General features: G+C 46.2%; 1 protein-coding gene across 1 annotated transcript; it reads right to left on the reverse strand.

Annotated features, from left to right (window-relative positions):
• Window positions 1–25: 25 nt before the first annotated feature.
• SEC31B (SEC31 homolog B, COPII coat complex component) lies at window positions 26–27,100 on the reverse strand. The gene is given in 24 exon segments (XM_060125768.1): window positions 26–1,076; window positions 1,305–1,376; window positions 1,824–1,929; window positions 2,228–2,385; window positions 2,676–2,734; window positions 2,963–3,271; window positions 3,694–3,714; window positions 3,717–3,870; window positions 7,762–7,923; window positions 8,436–8,609; window positions 9,323–9,524; window positions 10,906–11,009; window positions 11,260–11,334; window positions 13,488–13,721; window positions 16,649–16,780; window positions 17,330–17,454; window positions 17,457–17,475; window positions 17,595–17,694; window positions 18,551–18,693; window positions 19,050–19,193; window positions 20,159–20,254; window positions 20,457–20,652; window positions 26,574–26,712; window positions 27,037–27,100. Coding segments are annotated over 24 exon segments (3,168 nt in total). The 3' UTR covers window positions 26–896.
• Window positions 27,101–27,789: the final 689 nt, after the last annotated feature.

Below are 27,789 nucleotides of genomic sequence, written 5' to 3' on the forward strand. Positions count from 1 at the left end.
ATAAACTACATCAGTGCTTCAAATGCAGAGTCCAATGATGAAAGCGCAGCCAGAGAAGGCAGCCCTGAGAAGTGTGGGGCTGGGGGAAGAGGGCCTCCAAGCCTTGAAGAACAGTGCTAGAAGACTCTTTCATTAATATGGCTTCTAATCACAGAATGAGTGGTCTAGGCCTTGGGCCAGGGATCAGGCAGGCTGAGTCAGGGGCCACTCCACACAGGTAGTGGTCCCTCTGCTCCTATCCCATAGCCTAAGACAGCTCTCAGCAAAAGGTATCCCATCCACCCTCCACCTCACCTAGCCCACCCTTAACAATGCTGGCAGTTGAGAGGTCCCTTCTGAAAAGGGTCTGAGTTCCTTCTCTTCGTTGTGCTCAGCACCCATCCCTCACGTGTATGACTTGTTCAAAGGGTGAACGGCAGTCAACTCTACCCCAGCCTCTGTGGCTCAGAGAAGTATGAACCTGGAAATATGAAGTCAGAGGCAAGGAAAAGGTAAAGTCAGGCTCATAACCCACAGAAGGGGAAAGACAAAAGACCCACAAGATGGGTACAGTCGAGGTAGACTTGGAAGTAACGATCCTGCTCACCCTCTCAGAAGCCACTTAGAATATCCCTGGGGGAGAAGACACACTGCACCAGGCCCTGTTGGAGTACAGTTTTAGGGAAGGTGAAGAAGAACAGGCTGAGAGAGCCCTGAGCAGATCCCAGAGGGCCACGCATAAAGGGGTGGAGAGCAGGCACTCTGCCTGTTTGGAGCCAAGCCTACAGCATCATATACCTGGCAGCAAGGGAAGAGGGCTAGGAAAAACAAACGGAATCTGTTCCGAAATTCCCCTTTCCTGCAGGAAGGAGTTAAGTAAAGTAGAAGTGGCCTCCTGGCAAGAGGAGCTGCCTGGTCTAGATGTGTAGCTTATAAGCGATGGTGAGGACGGACTTCAGGACAGGCATGAAACTGGAGACCTCGCTGAAGCTGCTGCAGCTCACCACCTGAGCATGCACAGCGAGGCCCCGCTCAAAGCGTCCTGCGTCCACACATTGGGCAACCTCGTGGAGCCCAGCCAGGACAGGAGGCGAGAGCTGTGGAAGGATTAGCGCGCAGTCAGTAAGCCCAACCCCGCCCCTACCCTGGAGGCATGGAAGGGAGAAGAGAGGACTTAAGTTCTAGAGCCCAGTCCAGGCAAGATGTCTATACTCTGTAAGGAACCCAGGGTCGGTGAGGCCCATAGGAAGGGACACTGGGCACCCTCTGGCCATGGGTGAAGGTGGAAGAGTGGGAGGCAGAGGAGCACCACTGCCTGTACTTACTGTCTCTTCGCAGAGCTTCTCATATAGACATTCTAGACGCTGGGCTGCTTCATCCAGCTTCCGTTTTGTCTTCTGCAGGGAGGGAAATGGATTCTGATTCCAGCTACTATGCCTAACACTACACAGAACCATAAAGAATCACGGTACCTTAGAGCTAGAATGGCTTAATGCTCTTTCATTTCACGGAGGACAAAAAGGAGACCTGAAGAGGCCAAGTGACTCGCTCAAGCTGACGCAGCCAGGAATGAATGGCAGGTCTCCTCACTCCTGGTCTCACCCTCCTTGCAGTACTCCCTGCGGCCTTTCCAAGCGCTAAGTCTCAGTGCTGTTTGGTCTTGCTGCCAAGGAGATAACCTCCAGACCAGACAAGTCCTCCCCAACTCCACATGGACATCAAACAAGTATAAGTTACAGGCAGCATACAGTAAGAAGAGTCACACAAGGAACTGGTCTACAGCTAAGGGGTCCTGGGACCAGCTAGGGTAGGAGGGGAGCATCATGGGGAAGGTTCAGACTCACTATGTCAGTGGCAGACAGGGAGCAGCGCTGCAGAAGCGCCTCAAAGCTGATATTCAAGGACTGATGTTCAGGGGGCAGCTCCTTCCTGTCCATCTTCGCAGGTGGCCGCTGAAGTTGCTGAGGAGGGAGCACGGACACAGGAGAGAGAGGCAAGCTGTCCTGCTCATGGCTCCCCTCAGGACTAGTCCTCAGTGACTTGGGGGTCACACTGCTCCCACTAGAGCAGAGCAGAGCTGAGGAGGGGCATCCTCCCTCGTCTGCGGTAGAGACACTTGGTATCTGCCCCCCACCCCATCTCCTTCAGCCCAGAGTCTGCCTCCAACTTGAGGAATGAAGCCATCTACCGTGCTCCCTGCTTTTCTATACCCAAGAAAAGAAGGTTTCCAAGAGGAGGGAAACACATCATTCCTGTCACCTACAGGCTAAGTTCTCCTGGGGCTCCAGGGGGAGCATGACTCACACTGGGGACAGCAGGCTGTGAGGAAAGGACCCCTCGTGGCTCAGGGGTGAGGCACATAACTGGAGCAGTAATTGGTGCTGGGGGCATGAATGTCTCTGGCAACTAAAGAGAGAGAAAAGAAAGGTACGTGAGTCTAAGCTGAAAGACTCCTTCGGCCCTACTTTGAGGGAGTGGCAGAAATTATGAATGAACGAGGGCACAGAATAGTGCGTGGGGAACCTGGAAGTGAGAAGATGGTGAATGTGTATAAGAAGGAAAGAGGAGGGAGCTGAGGGGAGAAGAGTGAGTGGGGAAAGCAGAACGGGAAGGACCAGGCTGCTTTCTGTACGGAACTAGAGTGTGGGTCGTCGGTGAATGTATAAGGGGTTGAGTGGGGGGGGAGATGTGTTGACCTCTTTCCTCTGGAGGTTTCCCCTGGGCACTGGAGCATTTTCCAAGGAATCTTGAGGTCCTGAATAGTATAAATATAGAGGTATTTTGGGGGCATGATCAAAAACACTGTAATTTTTGGTCTGAAGACCAGGAAAATTATTTTAGTTGGAGTCTGCCACACCTCCCTCCACAGACCAGCCACACTCTGAGTTGACATTCTCCAACCCCAGTTCATTGGCTTGAGGAAAGAGACTCCCAAGGTGGTAGTGGGGAGGGGAGGAGAGGGAGGCCATGGGAGAAGACTGACCTGGCTGAGGAGTCAAGATGCCAGTGGTTGGGAAGGTATCGGCGCATGGAGCACCTGGCCCTCCTGGAGGGTGTGCTGCAGAGAAGGTGACAGGAGGGGCTGGCGGCTGGGAGCTCATAGGGTTGAAGCCTGGTGCTCTCACAGGAAGCAGAGGGAGCCGTCGAGGAGTCTCAGGCAGGGAGGCAGAACCAGCCTGCATAATGTCTGGGGGTGCCGTGGGTGGACCAGGAAGAGGCCATGTTCCAGGGAATCCCACGGGGTTAGGAGCTTGCACCCTTTGCCCTCCTGACAGCCGCGGCTGAGATAAAGCTGAAATGGGATAGAAACAGGTCATTTGCCACCAAATTTCAATTTGGGAGAGACTCAGGGCACATCAGAGAGGAATAAAGCAGCAATTTAAAAAACTATAATAATAATAAATAACTAATACATGTGTGTGGAGATCTACCATTTACAAAGTACTTTTAACTATATTCCTTATTTGACCCTCAGAACAATCCTGTGGGGTTGAAATGACCAACATAACAACCACTCTCAATTTTCAAAAGAAACAAAGTGGCTAGGTATATTGCCCACAGGTACAAAGCCAGTCACTGACAGTACTGAGAATTCAGACTTCAAACTCTAAGCTCCTCTCACTAGATAGACATACTGCCTCCCAAATCCATTCTGGCCATGCCAGATGTTTTCCTCTGTGCTCTGCCTAGACAGGTCTCCACTCAATCACTCACCAGGCCTTACCCAGGGACCACAGGCAAAGACTGGGCTTCCTGGAACCCAGATGGCCTGTAGTCACTTGTATTCTGCATTCTGGAGCCCTGATAAGGGCTAGGACGGGAAGGTGTCAAGGGCATCACAAGTGATGACGGAGGTGTAAAAATCCTTGGCCTTAGAGATGGAGATGGAACCTGATGGAAGAGAAAAAAGGGTCAGCACTTGGAAAGGAAAAGAAAGGTAAGTAACTGAAAACAGAAAAACAACAAAGAAAATGAAACAAAATACTAATCCTTAAAAAAAACCAACAAGGGCTTCCCTGGTGGCACAGTGGTTGAGAGTCCACCTGCCGATGCAGGGGACACGGGTTCGTGCCCCAGTCTGGGAAGATCCCACATTGCCGCGGAGCGGCTAGGCCCGTGAGCCATGGCCGCTGAGCCTGTACCACAAAAAAAAAAAAAAAAAAAAAATCAACAAAACTGATAAACCTTTATAAAGACTGACAAAGATAAAGAGAGAAGACACAATTCATCAAGATCAAGGATGAAGCAGGGAACATTACAACAGACCCTGCAGCCATTAAAGAGATAATAAGGAATACTACAAATAACTTTACATTCATAAACTTGACAACTTAGAAAAAACAGACCAATTCCTCAAGAACCACAAACTACCAAAACTCAGCCAAAATTAAATAGAAAACCTGAATATTTCTATAACTAATAAAGGAATTAAATTTGTAATTAAAAAGCTCCCCCCCGACCAAAGTCTCGAGGCCTAGATAGTTTCACTGGAGAATTTTGCCAAACATTCAGAGAATTAACACAAAGTTTACATAATCTCTTCCAGAATATAGAAGAAGGAACATTTCCTAACTCACTTTATGAGGTCAGTACTACCCTGATACCAACACTACAAAATAAAACTACAGACCAATATTTCTCATAAACTTAGACACAAAAATCCTCAGCAAAATTTTAGCAAATCAAATCCAACAATGTATATAAAAATAATATACCACAACCAAATGAGATTTACCCCAGGTCATGCAATGTATATCATGATATATTTAAAAATCAATCAACGTAATCCACCATATCAACAGGTTGAAGAAGGAAAATCATTTGATCATATAAAATGATGCAGAAAAAACATCTGACAAAGTTCAACACTGATTCATGATTCAGTACCCCAGGAATAGATGGAAAAACTTCCTTAGCCTCATAAAGAGCATCTACAAAAAACCTAGAGCTACCATCATATTTAGTGGTGAAAGACTGAATGTTTTCCCTCTAAGACTGGAAACAAGGTTAGGGTGTTCACACTCACCATTCTTATTTTAGTACTACAATAACGCAAGAGAAATTAAAGGCATACAATTTGGAAAAAAAGAAATAAAACTGTCTCTATTCACAGATGACATAACTATCAACATAGAAATTCCCAAGGAATCCACAACACACTCCTAAAGCAAATAAATGAGTTCAGGAATCTCATTTATGAGCACTGAAAAGTCACGTGATACAAGATTAACACATAAAAACCAATTACATTTCTATACACTGACAATAAACAAGTGGAAACCTAAATTAAAAATGCAATACCATTTGATTTCAAATTGCTCAAGAGAAAATTAAATACTTATGTTTGAAATGAACAAAACATGTCAGGAGCTGTATGATGAAAATTATAAAGTGTTGATGGAGACAGTATTGGAGAGACATACCATGTTCATGTACGGGAAGACTCAATATAGTAAAGATGTCAACTATCCCTACATTAATCTATAGTTTTAATGCAATTCCTGTCCATTTCTGCAAGTTTCTTTTTAGATACAGGCAAACTTACTCTAAAATTTATTTGAAAAGAACACGGTCCTAGAATATCCAAAGCAATTTTGAAACAGAAAAATAAAGTAGGAGGAATTACTATTCCCCATGTCAAGACTTACTGATATAGAGGTAGTAATCAAGACAGAGTGATACTGGCAGAAGGACAGACACACAGATCAGTGGAACAGAACAGGGAACTGAGAAATAAGTCCATACGAATATGTCTGACTAATTTTTGACAAAGGAGCAAAATCAATTCAATGGAAGAGGAACAGCCTTTTCAATAAATGATTCTGGACATCCATTGGCAAAAAAAAAAAAGAAACCTGACCCAAACTTCACACTTGCACAAAAATTAACTCAAAGTGGAACATGGACTTAAATGTAAAACATAAAACTATGAAACTTCTAGAAAAAACACAGTAGTAAATTTGGGGGATCTTGGACTAGGCTAAGAGCTCTTAGACTTGACATGAAAAGCATGATCCAAAGAAGGAAAACTTCATAAACTGGCCCTTATAAAATTAAATTATTTTGCTCTGTGAAGGACTCTGTTAAAAAGATGAAAAGTAAAATTCTTACATGGTTACCCACACCATACACACAAATGAATACATGTAAAACCAGTGAAATCTGAATCTGTGGATTATACTAATGTCAATATCTCAGCCTTGATATTGTATTGTGGTTGTGTGGGACACTGGCATGGGATGTGGTGGGCTTGGGATGCATGAGACTTCCCAATACATTTCATTGTATCTTCCTGTGAATCTGTAATTATAGAAAAGAGAGTGTGAGAGGAAAGGGAGAGGGGAGGGAGGGAGAGAGAGCCAGCAAGTAGGGAAGGAGGAGGAGGAGGAGGGAGGGGGAAGGTGAGGGAGGAAAGAAAATTAGGGTGGGAATTAAAGGTGGGACAGGATGAATCATCAGAACTTTTCTACCTGATACCTTTATCTACAATCTCCCTGGATTTTATTCCCCTCTGGTAGCCTCCTGGTCTCATAAATTAACAGCATCCTATCCATCTGGGCACTGTGGTCAGTCCCCCCATTTAGCACACTCCTCTTAACCATCACCAGTTTCTGTCAATTCTACCTACTAAATATCTCAAATCCAACCTCACTCTCTAGTTTCAGGTCTTTCATTCCCTCACTATCTCTTGCTATAGCTTCCTAACCACCTCTAGCCTTGCCCTTCCTAGACACATAGCTAGTCCTTCCCCTGCATAAGACCATTCAATAGCTCCTGCCTGCCTTCAGGGTCAAGTCTAAACTCTTTCTTTAATTAATTAATTAATTAATGGCTGTGTCAGGTCTTCGTTGCTGCGCTGCCGGCTTTCTCTAGTTGCGGAGAGCCCGGGGGCTACTCTTCATTGCAGTGCATGGGCTTCTCACTGCAGTGGCTTCTCTTGTTGCGGAGCACGCGCTCTAGGTGCGTGGGCTTCAGCAGTTGTGGCACGTGGGCTCAGTAGTTGTGGCGCACGGGCTTAGTTGCTCTGTGGCATGTAGGATCTTCCCAGACCAGGGCTTGAACCCGTGTCACCTGCATTGGCAGGAGGATTCTTAACCACTGCGCCACCAGGGAAGTCCCTCAAGTCTAAACTCTTGAACACAGAATGCCAGGTCTCTCCTGATCTAACTACCACTTGTTACCCCAGCTTCATCTAACTCAGTCCACTGCCACAAACACCTGTTTTGTAGCCCCATTAAAATGTTAGTCATTCCTCAAATGGGCTCTGCTTACTTTCCCTTCACTGCCTTTGTAGATGCCATTCCCTCTGCTTGAAATAGCCTTCCTTACCTCTTCCTTTGCCTAAATAACTTTTAACCTTCAAGACTCAGATCAAACATCATACTCGTTCTAAAACATTCCCTGAACTTCCCCCACCCCCAGTAAATTGCTTTCTTCTGTGTGATCTCATGGCTCTTTAATCTTTAATCATATTCCAATCATGGTATTTATGAATTTTACTGTAGTTAATTTTTACCTGTCTTTCCTAGACTAGACTATGAGCTAATTAAGGGCGAGGATCATGGTTTGTGTACCTTTCTGTTCTAAGTGCCTAGTAGTTGTTCAATAAATAGTTGTTAGAAAAATAACTGAATCTACACTTTATGAAGACAGGAATTTTCATCATTTTTTTCACTAATATATTATAAATATATTATATTATAAATATATTATAAAATCATGCCTGGCACTTGGTAGACACTTAACAGGTATTTTTGAATGAATGAACAAGCAAGATCTTACTTGGTGAGAAGACTGGAATCCCAGTCTGGGAGATGATGTCTCTTGAGAGTGGGGAGCAGCTCCCACAATAACCCGGGGAAAGGGGAAAGGGGGAGACTGCTGGCCCAAGACACCAGAACCCTGGGCATGAAAAAGCCAATCTCTCAGCTGCTGAATTGGTGGCTATAAAAGTTATAATCATGAAGAACTGTGTTAAGTAAAGTTAAAACAAGCAAACAACCCCTCTTACAAGCCTGGCCCCACATAGCATTCAAACTTCAGCCGACCCTCTACATTTCAGCCACCTTAGAGGACTCAAAAGGTCTCTAATTCCTGCCAAGCCTTCCTTCTTGCTGTTCTTTCTGCCTAGAATGCCTGACATCTTCTGGTAAGCTATTTCTCTTTGAAGGTCCAGCTCAAATGTTTTAACCACTGGGAAGCCTTCTTTGACTTCTCCAGACAAAGCCAGCCCCTTGCCTGTGAAGTCCCACAGTGCTTAGTATAAGCTTCTGTTATAGCAGGATAAATTACTGACATCTGATTTTCCCCCAAGAGACTGTGAACCTCCTGAGGGACTAGATCTTATTTATCCTGGGAGCTTCAGCATTTAGCATAGTGCCTGGAACATCGAAGTGCTCAGTCAGTGTTAGATGACTGAATGAAATGGTATGCTCTCTCCACATGCCCCCACTCACCTGAGCACTGTCACTGGGTAGGTAGCTCATGGCAGTGACCAGGCTGCCCTGGGCTGCCAGGAGGTTGGCATACTGAGCGATTCTGTAGGTTGTGGCAGGGCCTGGGCTCACCCCATCAGCACCCCGCAGTAGCTTCAAGCTCCTATTAGGGACCATCACCTTCTCCATCAGGTCCTATAGGGACAAGGATAAGGGCAGTCAGCCCTCTTCAAAGCACATCCTGCTCTCCAAGCCCAGGCAGCTCAACCAAGGTCTTCCCTGCTATGGGTATGAGGGCACCTGGCCATAGCCAGGCGCAGGTAGCGGGTGATGATATAAGATATATAAGAGATATGACAGTCAGAGAAGGGCCACTTGGCTTCACTTCCCAAGCCGTTTGAGTCTTACACTCTCATACATTTCTGCCTCTTCTTTTTGGATTTTTTATCTTTTATGCTAATACATCATCAACTTCAGATTCTGTTATACTCTTATTTCATGTGTGACTTTGTCTCCGCATGAGTCTGCGACCCCCACCTTCTCTGGGTACCCACAGAGTATCTGGTACAATTTAGATACAGGACTTTTCACAGAAGCTAATAGAAGGCCCAAGCTCACAATTACTCAAATATCATGTAAACTTATACACCCAAACCTGAAGTGGGAAAAAATTACGACGGTTAATATCTAAGCAGCTGCTGCTCAGTCTCCCTTGACTGAGAAAGAAGGAAGATGATAGCTTACCCATGGAAAAGGTCCCAGACTTTAGGGGCCCTAATCTCTTCCCTAATACCCTGATTCCAGCCTGGTTACTCAAAAGACTCACCTCTGATGTCCCTGCAATCTCCACTGCTAGCCCCTCCTAAAGGCCTGATGTGGGGGATCAGGGCCCTGCAGAGAAGGGGTACCTGTAGAGCCATGGGGGATGAAGCCCGGGGGCATTTTGCCCAGCACTCCACCAGCCACTCCACACTTCCTGAGCACACGTAACAGAGTCTGGCTTCAGAAGTTAGTGCCCTGCCACCCTCCTGCTCCATGTGAGTTCCCAGCATGTCTGTAGAGAGACAGAAACTTCTTAAATGGCACAGATTCCCTGTGCTCCTCCTCCTCCTGTTTGAAAACAGGTGGAGGACCATGAGCTATGGAACAAGTAGCCTCAGTGGCTTTAAGACAACAGTGAGGTTAATCCTGCTCTGCAGTGAAGGGCAAAGCTCTTGCACTGAGATGTGACAAGAAAAAGTAAAAGAGGGCCATAAATGCCCTCTACTAAACGTAGAGGGATGCACTCTAGTCCCTGACAACATGGCTTGACCTCCCAGAGCTCAGGCCACTCCTCTGTCTCCTCCCTCAGTGTGGGAGTAGTCCCCGCTCGCTGCAACTAGAGAAAGCCCGTGCACTGCAACAAAGACCCAACACAGCCACAAATAAATAAATAAAATAAATAAATTTATTTTAAGAAAAAGTCTACAAATAACAAATGCTGGAGAGGGTGTGGAGAAAAAGGAACCCTCCTACATTGTTGGTGGGAATGTAAGCCGGTGCAGCCACTGTGGAAAACAGTATGGAGGTTCCTCAAAAAACTAAAAATAGAGTTGCCATATGATCCAGCAATTCCACTCCTGGGCATATACTCAGACAAAACTATAATTCAAAAAGATGCATGCACCCCTACGTTCCCAGCAGCACTACTCACAATAGCCAAGACGTGGAAACAACCTAAATGTCCACCCACAGATGAATGGATAAAGAAGATGTGGTACAGATATACAGTGGAATACTACTCAGCCATAAAAAATGAAATAATGCCATTTGCAGTAACATGGATGGACCTAGAAATGATCATACTAAGTGAAGTCAGAAAGAGAAAGACAAATACCATATGATATCACTTATATGTGGAATCTAAAATATGACACAAATGAACTTATCTATCAATACAAAACAGAAACAGACTCACAGACATAGAGAACAGACTTGTGGTTGCCAAGGAGGAGGGGGTGGGGGAGGGATGGAGTGGGAGTTTGGGATTAGCTGATGCAAACTAGTACATATAGAATGGATAAACAACAAGGTCCTACTGTATAGCACAGGGAACTATATTCAGTATCCTGTAAAAAACCATACTGGGGAAGAATATAAAAAAGAATGTATGTATATATGAATCACTTTGCTATACAGCAGAAATTAACACAACATTGTAAATCAACTATATTTCAATTAAAAAAAAAAGAGTTGGCGCTTAATGGGTAAAGTTAAAGAATAACCAGGTATGGTTTGGGAAGTGCTCTACTTCATGGTTAAAACACAACTCTACCCCTAGCCTAAAAGCTTAGGTCTCTGTGTCTCACTCTGGTTTTAAATGAATGAGGAGTTTGAAGACTTCCACAGAAGCTGAGCACTTACTGAGAGCAAAGCTTAGGGCTAGGAAGGGGAAGATACCCTAAAGGCAGATCTTCTGTGCTACCCTAGGTTAGGCTGGCTGTGCTCCTACCGCACCTGAATGCAAAAGGCCTGTTGTCTGTTACTGTTGAGGTCAACTCCCTTGGGCCGAGGGCTCTCACCCAGCCCCAAATCACTCTTCAACCATGTGGCCACCTGGAGGGAGAGACTTATGAGTACCACTCTTCCCAGCATGAGGTCAAATAAGCATTATGCTTTCTTCCCACCTCCCTACCCCACCAACTGGACTCGCTAAGATCCTTGAGGTATTTTCCTGGGAAAGAGACTACCTTCAGGAGGTAAAATGCTCGTATATGTATTAATGGAAGAGGTATTCTGAGACGGTTTCCACTGGCAGGATTCTCTTTTCTGCATCAAGCAGGTTTCTGATGTGAAAGCAGCTTACCTTCTTCTGAAGTTCATCTTTATTGTATCCTAATAGTTTTAGGAATTTCATTCTGGAGTCCTTCTCTAAGGCCACCTAAGGAGCCACAGAACATAGAAGTCTCCATTAAATGAATGTGAAAGACGCTCTCCTGCACCAGTTGGACATCTGTGCCAGTGCACCCTCAAATGTAGTTCTCTGTACGACCAGAAGTGCTCACTGAGGCCAACACCATCTCTCCCTATTTCTCCCCAGACTTGATTCCTGTTGGGGTGTGGGCAGATGTGTTAACAAACCCTTTCCCCCTTCTGCAACGAGAACAGGACCTTCAGTTGACTTCCTAGATCTATTGCCCTGGTAACCTGATAAGAGTAAAATGTCAGCTATGTTTCTAGGCAACACAGCTTGTGACTGGTAAATTGCATCTGGACCAGAACTATGTAAACTATAAATAATTGATGTGGACACCATGCTATGGGCTTCCCTGATAGCAAGGACTCCTGTACTAAACAGATCCCTTGCAGGGACCCTTTTGGAGTTTGTACAAGAGATATTAGCTCTTGTGGGCCTGGAGCTTCCAAGCCAGGGCAGCTAGCACACCAGCCTGATGTATATCTCATCTTCTTGCACCTGGGGAGCTGAAGGAGAGAACTCTAAGCTGCCTCATGGACTGTAACAAGGACTCCCACAGAAGAGAACCACCTGATGCTCCCTGATGCTGCCCTGCTGACAAGCTGTGGTTCCTGTCCCCTATCCTTCTGAGGAGACTGATGCCAAGTGAGCCTTCAGTAGTCTTATGAGTCTAAACGGCTAGGTGAGAAGACTCCTAAGTGGAAGTTGCATGGATATAGTAAACGAAGTCAGCTTATTCAGTGTTCCAGATACTAAGGGCCAGGGCTTCCTGAAGCCCTACCCTAATGGGTTAGCTGGTCTGGGCCCTTCATTTATCCCACACTGAACCATGAATTCTTACTATGATCTTTCTCATAGTCTCTCAGGGCCCCCTTCTTCTTCTATCTTCTTCTCCTGGAAATGTTCATCCATACCCAGCTTCAGGACCATCATCATGAACAGCTCTTGCGTAGCTTTTAAATCAGACTCCCCTCTGTCCTATGGGCACCAATGCCTCCTTTGTTCAGCAGACTAAAGGCTGAACTCCCAATTATTCCCTCTACTCTTTCCCACCCCACCATTCCTGGAGCTACTACCTGTATCCTGCTTATAACAATAGCATTATTTCTTACTATTTTCTTCCCACATCTCTTTCTAGCTTCATTCTACGGTTGATGATCTTCCTCAGATCCTTTTCTCCTAAGATTCCTGGTGTCGACCTTCATAAAGTTCTAGTATAGGGCTTCCCTGGTGGCACAGTGGTTGAGAGTCCGCCTGCCGATGCAGGGGACGCGGGTTCGTGCCCCGGTCCGGGAAGATCCCACATGCCGCGGAGTGGCTGGGCCCGTGAGCCATGGCCGCTGAGCCTGTGCATCTGGAACCTGTGCTCCGCAACGGGAAAGGCCACAACAGTGAGAGGCCCGCGTACCGCAAAAACAAAACAAAGCAAAAAGTTCTAGTATATCTGAAGCACAGACTCCAAGTTCTTCTCAGACCCCCCAGGACAGTCCCTGTCCTTCTTTTTGCATTCTACTCTATAATCCCAAAGATATGACTAATCCTCTCACTGCCTGTCCAGTGATTTCTTTCTTTCTTCAGCTCTCTCCTCTCACATGCTCACTTCCTTTGACACATAAATCACTCATCATGGTGTCATAAGCAACCTGAAATTAAACTGACGCTGCAACTGAAACCATGCCTCCAGAGTAGAGTGGGACTTGAGCCCTGAGTCCCACCACAATGACTTGCCTTGGGTTACCTGAAACAACTCAAAGCCTTCCAGCTGATCCTCTTCCCTTCCTTTCCCTTTCTTTCTTCTCCATTCCCATCACCTTAACTGCCCTGTGGCATGGCACTGTGAAAGCCTTCATCCTGGCTCTGGTAAAGTAGCCAGGACATCAGCAACAGTAGGAAAAAGGCAAATGCTGCTTGTACTCCTCAGTTTCCCTACAGCCATGAATGGTCTCTGAGCCTTGGGTAAAGGGTGAAGACTTTGTGCCCGGGGTGGGTGCCGTGTAGGAAAAATCCCAGCGAGGTTAGGGCCTCTGTAATCTGGGCCACGTGGTGGTTGTTGACAGAGGCTGGGGTGCCCGGCTTTGGAGAAACACTTCTGAGCAGCCAGCCTTCAGGCTTCCTACTTTCAAGAACTGCCAGAGCATCTTTTCGCTTTGCAGTGATGCTTGCTGGATCTTGTTCTGACAGTAATTCAGGAGATTTCCTGATCCCAGGCCCTTCTGCAGCTCAGCTGACCGCAGCATGAGGAATTCAGGTTCTGTGGTGACCTGACTGATGAAGACTAGGCGGAGGCAAGGCTGTGGCACCTGATGGGCAGGGGTGCTGAGGAGGCCAAAGGTAACCAGCTTCCCCCCAAACTGCTGAGGAAAAACAAGAAGGGTGAAGGCAAAAATTAACACCAAGTCAGGATCATAGGGAAGGCTATCTATTGGTCGACCCTAGGATAGGAAAGCAATAATAAGAGAACTCCTGGGGGTAGAATAGGATCAGGAATTCAGTAGTGAATGTACCCCCACCCCAAAACCACTCCTGCACTTTCAGCACCATCAACTTAAAACTTCAGTACATGGTACTCATCTTTTCCTCACCTGTCCTGGTACCACCTTTCTCCCAGTCACCTGGACTAAACTCCTTGGAATTATCACAGTCTTTTTACCCACAATAGCTGAGCAACAACAAAGTCTTCCTTCCCTCTTCTTGTTCAATGTCTCCCACGCCCAGTGCTAGCACTGGTCTCTTCCTCCTCCATTCCAAGCCTTAGACTACAACCCTATCCCTGCTGCCATTCAGGAGCCTGTACTGGTTTCACAAGGCCCCAGAGAGAGCTTAAGCTCCTCTGCCTAGAGTGCACAAAATCTTTCAAAATCAGGGCCAGACCTGCGTCTCCGGCACCTCTCTCTCTGTTCATTCATGTGATCACGCCGCATCTCCAAAGTGCCCAGTTCATTCCTGCTTCTGTGCCTTCAACCACCACAACAACCCCACCTGAGAATCCTTCTCACCAAATGAGGTACTTTATATAAAGCACCTGGAACAAAAGCAGAGCCCAGGAAAGTTCCTTTACTCCAGCAGTTCTTCACCTTGGCTGCACATTAAAACCACCTGGGGAGCTATCCAAAGTCACCAGGCTGTACCCCAGACAAAAACATCAGAAGCTCTGGGGGTGGTACTGGGCATCAGTATTTTTTTTAAGTTCTTCAGGTTATTCCAACTGCAGCCATGCTTGACAACTACTGCTCTAGTCCCCAACCATTCACTACTACCCCCTCCTTAATGAATGTTCCCAGCCAGAATTCTTCTCCACTCTTACAGCACAAAATCTACATTACAGATTGTGCTAAACAGAACCATCTTAACTTTTGATTTGTATAATACTCGACAGTTTTACAAAGTGCTTACATATATTCTTATTTGAGTTTCATGTCAGTTCACAAATAGAAGCTCAGCAGGTCCTACTATCCCTGTTTTACAGATAAGAACACTGAAGTCCTGAGTTAAGTGACTTGTCCAAGGTTACCCAGCTGGTAAGAGACAGAGCTATGATAAGAATTCAGGCCCCTTGACCTCAGAGTTCTTCACCTCTGATGGGGCTAAAGACGGGCACCATGGAGGAGGGTGGTACTTAAGCAAGGCTGCAGTAGGATTCAATGTTCAGGAGAGAAGCTGAAGGGTAAGGTACAGGTGGAGGCAGCAGAGTTGAGTTATTCATAGAACAGAAAGTAGACATATATAACTGGAGTAGAGCGAACACATGAGAATAAGGTGGGAATAAAAACTGGAGCAGGACTTGGCCATTTTGGGGCAAGTGGAAGTTGGACAACATCGCCTGTTTTAGTGCCTTTTTTTTTTTTTTTTTTAGTTCAGCAGAGAATTCTCCAGGGCAGGTAACTTTGCCCTGGATCGAGATGAGCTGGTGCAGGCCCAAACGCTCACATAAGACGTGGTGCTCTGCCTCGGCCTCAACAGGTGGGTGCGTTTCAACTGCACAGACGAGGGGCTGAAGTGCATGTTTTGCCAGATCTACTGGCACCTACATCCTAGGGGCATCCTGGTCCTGGAGCCCCAGCCTTGGTCATCCTACAGCATGAGAAAGACTCTCATGGAAACAATCTACAAGAACTATCATCAAATTCAGCTGAAGCCAGAGCAGTTCACTTCCTACCTGACATCCCCAGAGGTGGGGTCCTCCAGCTAGGAGCCTGTGGCCACACCCCACAACACCTTCAAAGACTTCCAGTGTCCTGTCCTGTAACTGTTCCACAAGGCCCATCCCCCCAGCCACTAAGTGGCCTCCTGAACAGACAGTGTGAAGAAGCTGCCCGCTGCTACAAAGGACCTGGGGGAAGAGGAAAGTATCCCAAGGTCTTTTCTTTCTGGCTTCAAAGATAGTTTCCTCTCTTGGATCTGCAGAGAAAGCCTTTCCTGTATTGCTGCCCCAGCCTCTTCCCTACACCTCTGGTGCCTAAGCAGCAAGCCCGGCTGTGCTGGAGTCACCGTCATCTTCCTCTCCCCCACTCCACTGGGCTGGATGGCATGGACGGTTTGCTGACCTCTGTTCTCCTGGGGCATGGGAGGTGGTGGGTATCAAGTTCTCCAGCCTCTTGCTCCTGTTGTCCCAAGGAGAGATTCCCATTTCTCCTCGGCCCTTGTCCTAGCTGTGTCTCAGTGGACCACAGATAGATGGACTGAGGGTTAAGAGGGGAATGTTGATGGGGAGGTCTGCAGGTACTGTGAAAATCCTTCCCTCTGCTGTCCCCCACTGGGAGAGGTGGGGTTTGGGTTTGGAATGTGAGAACAGCACAATAAACTTGATGTTTAGGGCAGTGCTCCCACCCCCCCCAAAAAAACTGGAGGTAAATGGGGCTGTGTACATTTGGCCTTGAGTCCATAAGGCAATGGCGGGGGGGTCAAAGGTTTTGAGCAGAGGAGGGAGAGGATGAAATCTACATATTTTTTTCCTTTCCTGCTTTGTATTCATCCTGTTCTTTTTGTATTCTAACTATGCCTGGACTCACTACCAGTCCAGGTATGTAGATGTGGAGAAAAATCAGATGGAATCTCAGGCAGTTCTCCATAAACGAGAGCTCTAAAGCAATCAATTCCTTTTAGACAGGACTAGCACAGCAAGCAGGGTGAAGGGGCAGAGAGGGAAGCTACAGCAACTGTCTGCTTGAGCAGTAAAGTGGGACCTGATCTCAGACACAGGCAGTGAGAATAAACCTCTTACAGAACACAGCTCCATGCTGGGCCCACAGTAGACTTCACACACACACACTACACTTACAGCAAATGAGACACCTGCTGGTCTTCTCATCCATTCGGGTTTTTTTCGGGGAGATATCAACGGTGCTTGGGCCACTTGCTCTGGCACCTGCAATGGTGGGAGATGCTGAACTTTGCTAAAGGAAGAAGAGATCTGAGGGCAAAAGGACACCTGCATCACCAGTGTGGAGTGGTGGCTTAGCCAGGAACTCTACCTACAATCTCCATTTTGGGAGGGATCCTTGAGACACCCAATTTGGCCCACAAAGGCAGGGCTCTCATATTCCAGGGGACTGGTAGTGAGGATGGGACTCCCATGCAATAAGGCTCTTGGAAAGCCTACTGCATCCAATGTCTACAGTGGAGTGTGGCACAAAAACCGATCTATAGGAGGCAGGGAGGAAAGACAGTTCATACTTCCAAAATAGTGAAGGGTCCTAGCATGGAGGTCCAATTTCCCCGAAATACCGCTGGGAACATCCAAGAGCAAGAGTCAAGGTAAAGGCCTCCTTTATATTGGGCAGGAACTGACATCCTTCCGGGAAGATGGACACTGGAGCAAAGGTTCAGCCTTCCCAAACCCAGGGCTCTGGTCTCCCAAGTCTCCAATAGTCCCCACTTCTTCCCAGGCTTATGTCCTTCCCTCTCCCGCCAAACAGAGACAGTCCCTTCCCTCCAGCATTCTCCACCAAGCCCTTCAAACCTTGTCAGCCTGTCTCATCTGCTGGACTTCCCAGCTCCTACCCATCACAGAGTATAAACTGATCCAGCCGTCGAAGGAGGCAGCAGAGAACACTGGAGGGTCCCAAGGGCACCACTGCGCATCAGTGTGGGTAGCTTATACACCACCTAATATGAGGGAACACAACCATTAAGGAAACCTTGACTTAGGTAAGGAAACCCAGAACACACAGGTGCAGCCGGGACTCCCCTACCATCCCAGCATGCCCACAGAAGGGCCAGCCTACCTCGCTGCTCTCCAGTTTCCAGCACAAGATCTGGTTGTCCTTGGCACTACTGAGCAATAGCTCAGCGTCAGCCTGACTCCATGACACTGACAGGATCCCCCTAAAAAGGAAAGGAAAGAGGAACTAACGTTTGCTGAATGCCTACTGTGAGCAGGGTGCCTTATGTATCTTGGATAAATCTCATCCCCCCAAAATGAGCAGTCTGACTTCGTTTTACAAATGAGGAAAATGAGGCTTTGGAGGAAATTAAGGAACTTTCAGCAGTCAAGCAGCCAGAACCCAAGTCAAATCCCAGAGCCTGTGCACTATGCACTATACCACTCTGCCTCCTGCAGGTCACTGAAGGATGGCCTGCTTCTCTTCCCTGATTGTAGGGTAGGAATTATGAATCAACATGAATCAGGCAAGCACCCATCCCTATGGGTGCTTTTAGCCCAGGAGGGTAGTGAGGACCTAATGCTCAAAAGTCCCCAAGGGGCATGGCCCTTGAGTTAGAAAGAACAGACTATGGGGCTGTTTTCTCTGCTGTAGGCCCAAGAGCTACAGCTTCAGAGGCAGGCCTGTTCACAGAAAAGACAGGAGCCAAGGTTCCCTTATTAAGAACTCTTGAAGGAGGCAACCTAATCACCTAAAGAAGTGAGTACTGTCCTCAGATCAGAGCTTGGGGACTCTCCCAGGGGGACTAAACATTGGCTCCAGTATTTCTCATGACCCTATCCCCACTCCCATCTCTGGAAGTTAGATGGAAACTCAGGCTCTTTTCCATAACCTCTGGGTCTAAAGGAACTCCTCTTGATTGGACCTGGAACTAGAACTGGGTAACTATGTGTTCACTGGGATAGCTTTGAAGCCAGGGAGAATGTCTGGTAGCCAAAGTGAGGCATGCATTGCCTTCTACTCAGGTCATTTATGCCCCCGCCCTCCAACAAGGATGTGGATGGGGTTTGAGATGCTGCCTGCTGTGACTCTCCAGCACCTTCAGGGGTGAGGAGGCAAAGCACAAGTCCCACAGATGAATTACTGGAAGACGATCATCTTCTGAACATAGCACCAACTGGGTGGCCATGTCTGGGTGCCAGGCCAGGCCTGAGCAGTGCATCTGTGAACAAAGCAGACCCCAATGGGCCATGTAACCTGACTCTTCTGGTTATGAACCTTTTTTGTCCAGCTGAAATGGGACCTCTCTGAGGGTAGGCTTTGTGTCTCTCCTATGTGACTGGGAACACCACAGCTATCGGGGAATGAGTGATGACCATAGCAAGGAGCACCAGAAGCCTCCAGATCAGCTCAGTTCAGCTTCCCTAAGCTTTCACTCTCAAATGGAAATCTGCTGAGGCTGAATTCACAGGTGTAACAGCCGAAAGCAGAACCCTCGCCTGGGGGAGAGCAGCTCCAACACTAGGCCTGAGAGAGACAGCAGAGCCCGAGCCTATATTCTGCCTGTATTCAACTCACCCTGTTGCTGTGATCACTGACTTTGATGATAGGTTCATTCTTCCTGAGATCCCACACGACTGCCTTGCCGCTGGGGTGAGCAGAAGGCAGAATGTGTTGAACCTGACGGTTCCAAGAGAGTGCCTTGATGTCTTCTGGGGGCTGCTGAGGCAGGATGTGTGGGGGGCAGGTTGAGGACAACCTGTCACCCCTGGACCAAGAGACAGCTGCTCTTCCACTGCTCCCAACCACCCAGAGAAAGGCCAAAAGTAGACATGGGGCTATCCAAACCAAGCCAGTCTCGGGAAGCTGGGAGGGGAGTTTTCCAGAGAGGATGCTTTAGGAAACTGGTGTAGAAGCTGAGAGAAGGACAGATACACTTGGGTTTAACTCCTATCCCAAAGTGCTCCTGAGAGGATAGAGTCAAGATTTTAAAACAGCCCTCTCGTCTCTGACAAGAGAGAGAGGGAGAGGAAAAAGGTGAGGGAGGGAGGGAGGGAAATATAGACCCCCAAGACCCCCAGAGAGAATGAAGCAGAGAGAAAAGCCATTGATACTTTTAGGACACAAGGTGCTATCAAATTCATACTGAACTTACCTCACGATACTGTAAGCATAAGAAACAAAAGCGAGGAAGAAAAAGATGGGCCCAGTTACAGACTGACAAGCTAGGTACACTCAGAGACAGAGACACACGAGTCCCCCAGCCACATGGGGGAACCAGATACAAAGACAACGCTGATCCTCCCACAAAAAGGACAAGGGTGTATCTGGGTGTCCTACTCTTGCCCCTGGTCAGCTAAGCTCAGGGCCCAAGCTTGCCTAAGCTATACTACGATAAACAGTACGTTCACGCCTTCTCTCAATGTCTTTTACTCCCCTCACCCTTCTTCATTTGCCTTCCAGAAACCCCTGGGTCAGTTAATGACCACAAGCCACCCCCAACCCGTCCCCACCCGACTCCAACTCTCTATTATCTGGCTGGTAGGCAGCACGTTAGTCTGTGGAGCTTTAGTGCCCTCCAGTGGTGAAGACGGAAATCTCCTGTGGACTGGCTGCCTCCATAATCCAACGCTCCCTGGGAAAATCAGGTGCACACTCTTAAGCAGCAGCACCAGAAGGCTCCTCACCTGTGACTTGGATCCTGGGGTCATTGGCACACTCAGGTTATTCAAATCCCAAATGAAGATTTCTGAATCATTGGCCCCTGAGGCCAGGAGGTTGCCCTGTATGAAGGAACAGGCCTTTGGAGACACGCCTTCCCAGGAAGAGATGAGAGCAGAAAAGGGGGAAGGAGACCCACATGCGGGGCTTCCAAAGCCACCCCCACAACAACCTGGGAAGGGCTCAGAGTTAGAGACCACAGGTCACAAGCAAACACTTCCCTTCAGATCTGTCAGCCGTGTCTGATTAACTGAAATGTAGTACCTGGAACGGATTAAAGTCAAGGGCTCTGACAGCCCCCGTGTGCTTCTGCATCTGGGTAATCACAGGCTCCTTTCCCGAAGACAGGATGTGGGTCACATTGTATAGAGTAAGCATGCCATCATCCCTGCCGCCTGCAATAACCCCGGAGCCTTCCAGAAGCCCGTTGCCAAAGCTCCCCCAGATCAGCTTGTGAAACCTACAAAGAGGAGGAACTGGCATCAGCACCAACTCAGGTCCACGTCAGTAAGTAGAGAATGGGCATCTTTGCCAGCCTCTGACATTACGCAGGCATCCCCACCCTTGGTCAGGGCCTGCCTGTCTCCCTCATTTCCCAGACACAGAACAGAGGTCTCCTCTGCCTGGTCCTCCTGCCCTTTGGCTGAAAAAATGTTCCATCTATGTTACACTAGAAGCCAGGAGGCCACTGCCACGGAGCTGGGGGAGGGGTGCTTTTTATGTTTTTGTTAACATTATTGGGTTTAATATAAACCCAGTGATAAACACTTCAAATAAATTACTTCTTAATCCTCCCAACTCAAATAACAACTAACACTTATTTTGATAACTTCCTACGTACTAGGCACTAGTACGTTTTAAGTGCTTTACATGTTTTAGCTGATCAACAACCCCATGAGGTATTAACTCCATTTTCAATTGAGGAAACGAGGCCCAGAGAAGTTGTGAAACTTCTGTATATACAGTTAGTAATTTTACTCCCATTTGACATCTAGGAAGTAACAGAGTCAAGGTTCAAAGTTAGGCCCATCTTATGCCAAAGCCTGAGCTCTTAACCATCATAAAATATTGTCTTCTATTTAGAGCAAGATCCAAACTCTTCTATACCTGAATAGAAGCAGGTTCCTTAGGCCAACAGTTGCTGTCCCCTCTTCCCTCTTAAACTGGAAGTGAGAAAAGATCTAAGGACTTTCCCATCCCATGCCTCTCCCATGTGTCTAGTCCACTGGAACTACCATGTGGATTCAGTGGGCCAGCCCTAGAGACACAGAGGCACAAAGAATAAATGCACCGTTTGGGGGACACTTTTCTGGCTTTCTGAGCATCTTTCACACAAGAAAGAGATGGACCCTGGGCTCCCTGCACACAAGTATGGGTCCCCTGCAAAGCCCCTAGGGAAGGCATGTGAAATCCCCAAAGGCTCACAGGTGGTCTGTCCTCCATTTCACTTGGCTATCCTACTAGACAAGGATATTTCTGCAGCCTTCCGAGAAGCCAGATTTCACATTGAATGATGTCGTAAGATCTCTAACTGAAATTAAATGTTCCCACACCCTAGGAACAATCAGCAAAGAAATTGAATGGGGTGACCAGGCAGGAACCTGTTTGGCCAGTCATTAGAGCAGAGCCAACCTGTCAAAAGTGAAGAGCTGAGCACTAGTTCAGACCAGGTCAGCATCTGAACAAAAACAGCAGAGCTGAACAAACGGTGGGTCTAAAGCTACTGTCAGAAAGGCTATATTTTCTAAGGTTGCGCTGACCTTAACAGGACAGAAGAATGTGTTCCATGCTGGCTCCAGAGGCTGCCATGTCATCCAGGGGCTAGAGCTCAGCATGGGCAGAGGGCAAGTCAATAGGTTAGCCAGAGAAGCCTCTAATAGGTCACACAGGAAGCAGAGGTAGATATGGCCATGGAAACTCACATGGGAATGCAGTGACCGTGGTATGGTCAGAGCACATGATATATAAAATCAGAGTAAAAGGTACCTGAGACCACATGGGAGTCACCAAAGGGTCGGAGAAGAGGGCCCAGTTACTTTAGAGTGGCTGAAATGCAGAATACGGGGTGTGACAAAATGATTTTTCTTTGTGTAAGCATGCAGAAAGTACATTCCTATTGTTAACACTTTACTAGTAAGGGTGAAACTGGAGCCGGAATAGCTGTGAAAGACAACACCTGGGAGAGGGGGAACACCTGGGACGAGTCAAGCAAGGAAGGAGACTTGATCAATCATCTCTGCCCTGCAAATGGACAGTCATATGTGTGTGTGTGTGTGTGTGTGTGTGTGTGCGTGCGCGCGTGTGTGTGTAAACAAAGAGAGCACACAAGCATGTGAGCAAATGTGACAAAACATTAACAACTGATGAGTCTAAATGAAGGTATATGATTGTTCATTGTACTATTGTACAACTTTTCTGTGTTTGAATATTTTAAAAATAAGAAGTTATAAAACAAAAAAGATGGCCTTTGGCCTGCAAATAGGAACTAAGAGATTTAAGTAGAAGGTATAGGGAGACGAGTTTGTATAGGAAGGTGGGAACTTTGAAAACATGAGAATACACGTGGAATTCTCTGCTAAAGAGCTTCTCAGGATAATGATGGCAATGATGGAGACCATATGGCATCACAGAATGAGGGGTGGCACCTAAAGAAAATACAGGTTCCTGATTCCCACCCAGACCTTGTGAAGCAGAATTTCCAGAGACAGGCCCTCAGAATCTACATTTCTAATAAGAGCCCCCCAAGTGATTCTAACAAGCTGCCAGGGTTAGGAACCTCTGTACTAGATACATCAGACTGCACACCAGCATAGAACAATGGGAAGAAGTTGAATGCATAAAGATAGAACCAGCCCCAACAATCAACTCATGGCTATGCTCCTGGCAAAAAGAGAAAAACAAGGCTGGAGAGAATAAACTGAGACCTGTGAGATCAGAACGTCGCACCAGCTAAGCTCATCTGAGGCCAAGCTTCAGCTACCTTATGATTAGGAATATGTGCTGTATAAATTCTTGCTCCCATGATTTCTGTACTTCTTTGTTTGGGATTTTGATTTTATTTGCTTAGTGAAGTTCCTTATGAAAAATCCCAACCTCATGTTAGTGGATTAAAGTGAAAATGAGTTTGTCCACATCCTGGCCAAAATAACTGAGGAAATCCAAGTTTCCTTAAAAGTCAGAGAGATGAGGGCAGTGCTCCAAGCTGGAGAATAAACACACTGGGGTGGAGCGATGGCTGTCTGAGAGGAGAACTACTTTTCTGAATGCCTAGTATGCACCAGGCTACTATATGCCAACTATGTTACTCAAATTTACAGTAGAGAAAACAGAGTCAGAGAAGTTAAATAATGTGTCTGATAGGACAGTAGATGGCAAAGCTGGGATTTGAACCAAAGTTTGTCCAACAACAAAGCCCATGCTCTCTCCTCTGTGATCTTAATGTCTCTAGAGAGAAGGCAAGTCTTAGAAACAAGAAAATTAGGAGTAGTACCAAAACGATCTTTTACTGCTTAGTGTTGTCCCTTACAAAGGCACCTAAAGAGGGGTCACAGTGCTCCCCAAATAGCTAGAACTGAGATAAAGGTATTGGAAGATAGATCACCTACTTTCTCCATGTTCCTAGAGGATGGGTCAGACATAGGTTACAGTGGCCACTCAGAGATCTAGAACCTCAGTGTAGACAGAGGTAGAGTGCAGCAAATCACCCACTGGCCCCTGAACTCACTCAGCCACAGCAGCTACGTCCTCAACTCAAAAGTCAATACATAAACAATGTATTATTCTCCCAGATAGCTTTCTTCTTGAGTGAGATTCATCTAACAAACCAAACATCACTTGCTTCAGTGCACATGCTAATCCATATTGATTCTGATTGCATCCAGTGGCATTAATTCACACACCCTCTTCACTCTATTTATAGCTTAAGGCTGTCCCTTATCTACACCCATACCAGTGTTTCAGAACATTTCTCTTTCAGTCAGGTATTTCTAAATAGATAATATTTCTCTGATACATCACGGGTTGAGGATAAGGGGATCTTCAGGATTCAAATGTGGTTGAGGCATGGGTCTGGTAAAAAGGGCAGGCAATGGAAGGGGGAAGACTTTGAAGAGTATGTTTAGTTAATAATAAAGAGATACAGAGAGGCATTTGTTTAAAAAAAAGGAAAAAAGGAAGGAGACTAAACTAGAAAAAGGGAAGGAGAGATTGAAGATAAGACTTAAATTTGGAGTTCAGTAGATTCTTAGAAGTCATCTTGTACAACCTCTTCTTTACATATAAGTGAGGAAACCTAAGATCACTGATGGAATTCAATTTGCCCAAAGTCACATAGTTTTAGCCAAGGTAGCAACCCAACACAACTGTGCTTTCCATTAAACCAAGCAGAAGATGATACAGAAAAGAGGAAAGCATAAAGCAAAGGATGGGCTGCCCTTCGTCTACCCTGATCATCTTGGTCATCTGTCTGTGATGCTGACTTTTGAGTAAGTGACCTAACCCAGGCTAGAACGGAAAGAAGTGGGTGTCTTAAACCCTGGAGGGTCTAAGATGATTTCTTAAGAAAGGCCCCAACCGAACTGTGTCAAAAGTAATCCCTTAGGTCTTTGAGAATAAGACTCAATCTTTAGACACAATTATAGAGGTGGAAAAAGGAAGCTAACTGTACTATTTGTTTTGGTTATAGTCCCCAAATTCCTGCAGGGTAGAGCAGGGTGTGAGGTGATGCTTCATGATTCCTGAATACAGTACCAACATTTCAAAAAGTGTCCCTTCAACCTAGTTGGCTGCCAAACAGATTGTTACCCTTGAAAAGCTCTTAAGGCACTAAGACTAACTGAAGACTAACTATAACTAACTGAACTGGTGGACATGAATGCTCCGTTTGGTAATCCAGAAGGTTCTAATATCACTCATTTATTCCACAGATATTTTTTAACCACCTAATGACAGGCACTGTTCTAGAAGCTAAAGATACAGCAGTGAATAAAACAGACAAAAATCTCTGCCTACATGGATCTCAGGATTCAGTTTCAAGGTTTCTTAAGCAATTACATTGCCACTTTCTTAGGAACTCCTAGCCCTAAGGAGCCACTACTATGCTGAAGCTGCTGCTTGGCTGGTCAAAGAAAAGAGTCCTTGTGCTCACTGCCCCCTTTCTTATCTTCAGAAGTATAAACATTATTAAATTAGCTCACCCCTTTCAGCAGCCCTTTCTGAAATGCTTGCTTAGAGGCTAAGAATATCTCATCATTACTGGTAAACCCGCCAAGGCCTGCTCTTCAAAAGGTAAAGGTACTGGAAATACAAAGAAATGTTAAAAACTGCAAAATAAGGGATACTGTAACAAAGTGATATAGGAGCTCAAGAAAAGGAGAACAAAAACTAACTTTCATTATTAGGTTAAACCATGAAAAGAAAGAAGAGGGTACTTCTGTCTAAATATCTTAATCTAATCACTCAGATGGACCAAAAAATGCACAAGAAGATGGAGAGTTGCATTCTAGACCAGCAATCTCTAAAGTGGATGGGCAAGATAATCTTCTGGGCTGTAAGAAAAAGATTTATATTTTTAATATTAAAAAGTAGTACAGTAATACATGTATATTATTTATACTAAATATATACTTGAGTACAGTGAATATTCACATTTTTCCTGATTGTACAAAAATTTAGAGATCATTGATTCAGACTGTAAGCCTCATCTTTACACAACCTGTAAAAGAACAGCTGAATAATAGAAAGAAGGTAGGTTTTGGAGTAAGACAGGCCTAGACTTAAATCCTAGCTTCTCAGAGTTTTGGTTCTCTCCTATGTAAAATGGGAATAATGGTATTTTTTGGTTAGGCTCATTTTGAGGAATGAATAAGATATTATACAGAGCCCCTAGCATAGTGCCTGGAATGTATACATGTGCTTGGTGAATGCTAGTACCCAACCCTGTAAGCCTGCCAGAGCCATGAAATCCATGAGTGCCCAATCGGTGCCTCACAGCAATGAGGAGAGGATCATTCTTTCGCCTCCCACTGGCAGACAAGGAAATACTGTGTAAGGCTGTTATGTTCACAAGAGCCAAGGGAGGAAGGAGCCAATTCCTCTGCGTTCAGAGACAGATCAGGTACTTGTGGGTCCAGGCTTCTGTGAGGCGTCTCTATCACATGATTCTGCATGACGCTGCTGCTGCTGACCACAAAGGTTGGAGTAGGAGTTTTCAAAATCCTCTTGCAAAATAAACCCAGATTAACTTCTCTCCTACTAAAAGACCATTCTCCCCTCACTTGTCTCCTCATGAGCCCTGAGAAGCACATACCACTCCCGGGATTCCCCATCAGGGTCTACATCAGGATCTGCCCTGCATACCCATCAAAAGTTCAGACATAGTACCTGCTGGAGGGAGAAAGGACTCCCTTGCATTTCAAGTCCAGAGAGGGGTCCCTGAAATCAACCTCAAAGATTTCCAATGTGCCATCTGTACTAAAGGAGGCATCTAGCTGCTGGGCAGATGTTCCTAGGCACAAGAAAAGTCAGGAAGAGGCAGCATATGAGCAACAATATATGCACGGATTTGGGGTATAAATGGTTAAGCAGTAGAGAAGAGGAGGAACAGGAGAGGACTGGATATACCCTTTTTCAAATGGTAGCTCCAAAGAAAACAAGAATGCATGAGGTGCTTAGCCTTAAGCCAGAGTCCAAGGTTGCCCCCAGGTACCAGAAACTCCTAATATCCCTTTGCATATGCTGCTAGCCAACCCCAGATTTCCACGACTCTAAAGCTTTCTCTGAAGCACAATAAAGAGCCCTGGATACTATGTTTCCCTTCAACCTATGTACTCAGTGGATCCTTATCCACAGTAGTGGCTAGCTGGGCTCCACACTGGGACAGCTGGCCACTCAAGTTCCTTCAGCTTCATGGTCTGTCCTGTAGGTGGCAGAAAAGTGACCCTTTTCCTCAGCCTACTGAAAATAGAAACCAGCAAGCTTAAGGGCCAGATCAAGGGGAACACCTGTGGACATGAGAGCTTGTTTCTCTCTCACCACCAAAGAATGGGGCATTTTGGGGCAACACAGGGTAACAAATACATGACCGTCTGCAGATCTGTAATGACAGTTCAACACAGGGTAACAAATACATGACCGTCTGCAGATCTGTAATGACAGTTCATTTTCCCAGTTACTGAAATCTAATGCTTTAAACCCTAAAAGATATTCAAATACACTAGTTGCCACAGGCCCGAGGGTGATGATAACCATCAAACCAAATAATCTCTCAGTGACCCTATCCAATCCCTTGGTTTTAAACATCATCCATATGTCGATGACTCCCAAATTTATATGGGCAATACAAATCTCTCCTCTGAGCTACAAGTTCTTATATACAACTGCTAATCAAATATTTCTACTTGGATATAGTAAAGATACCTAAAACTTAGTCTGTTTAAATTGGAATTCTCTATTCCACCATCTCGTCCACCCATCTGTTCTTCCTTCAGTTTTCTTCATTTCAGCAAATGGTACCACCACCCAGACAACTGCTTAACCCCCAAACCTGAAAATCACCGTAGATCCCTCCTTCGCCCTTATTCCCTTCTAATCCATCATT

Source organism: Lagenorhynchus albirostris, chromosome 16 (assembly GCF_949774975.1).
Source record: "Lagenorhynchus albirostris chromosome 16, mLagAlb1.1, whole genome shotgun sequence".
NCBI classification, from domain to species: domain Eukaryota; kingdom Metazoa; phylum Chordata; class Mammalia; order Artiodactyla; family Delphinidae; genus Lagenorhynchus; species Lagenorhynchus albirostris.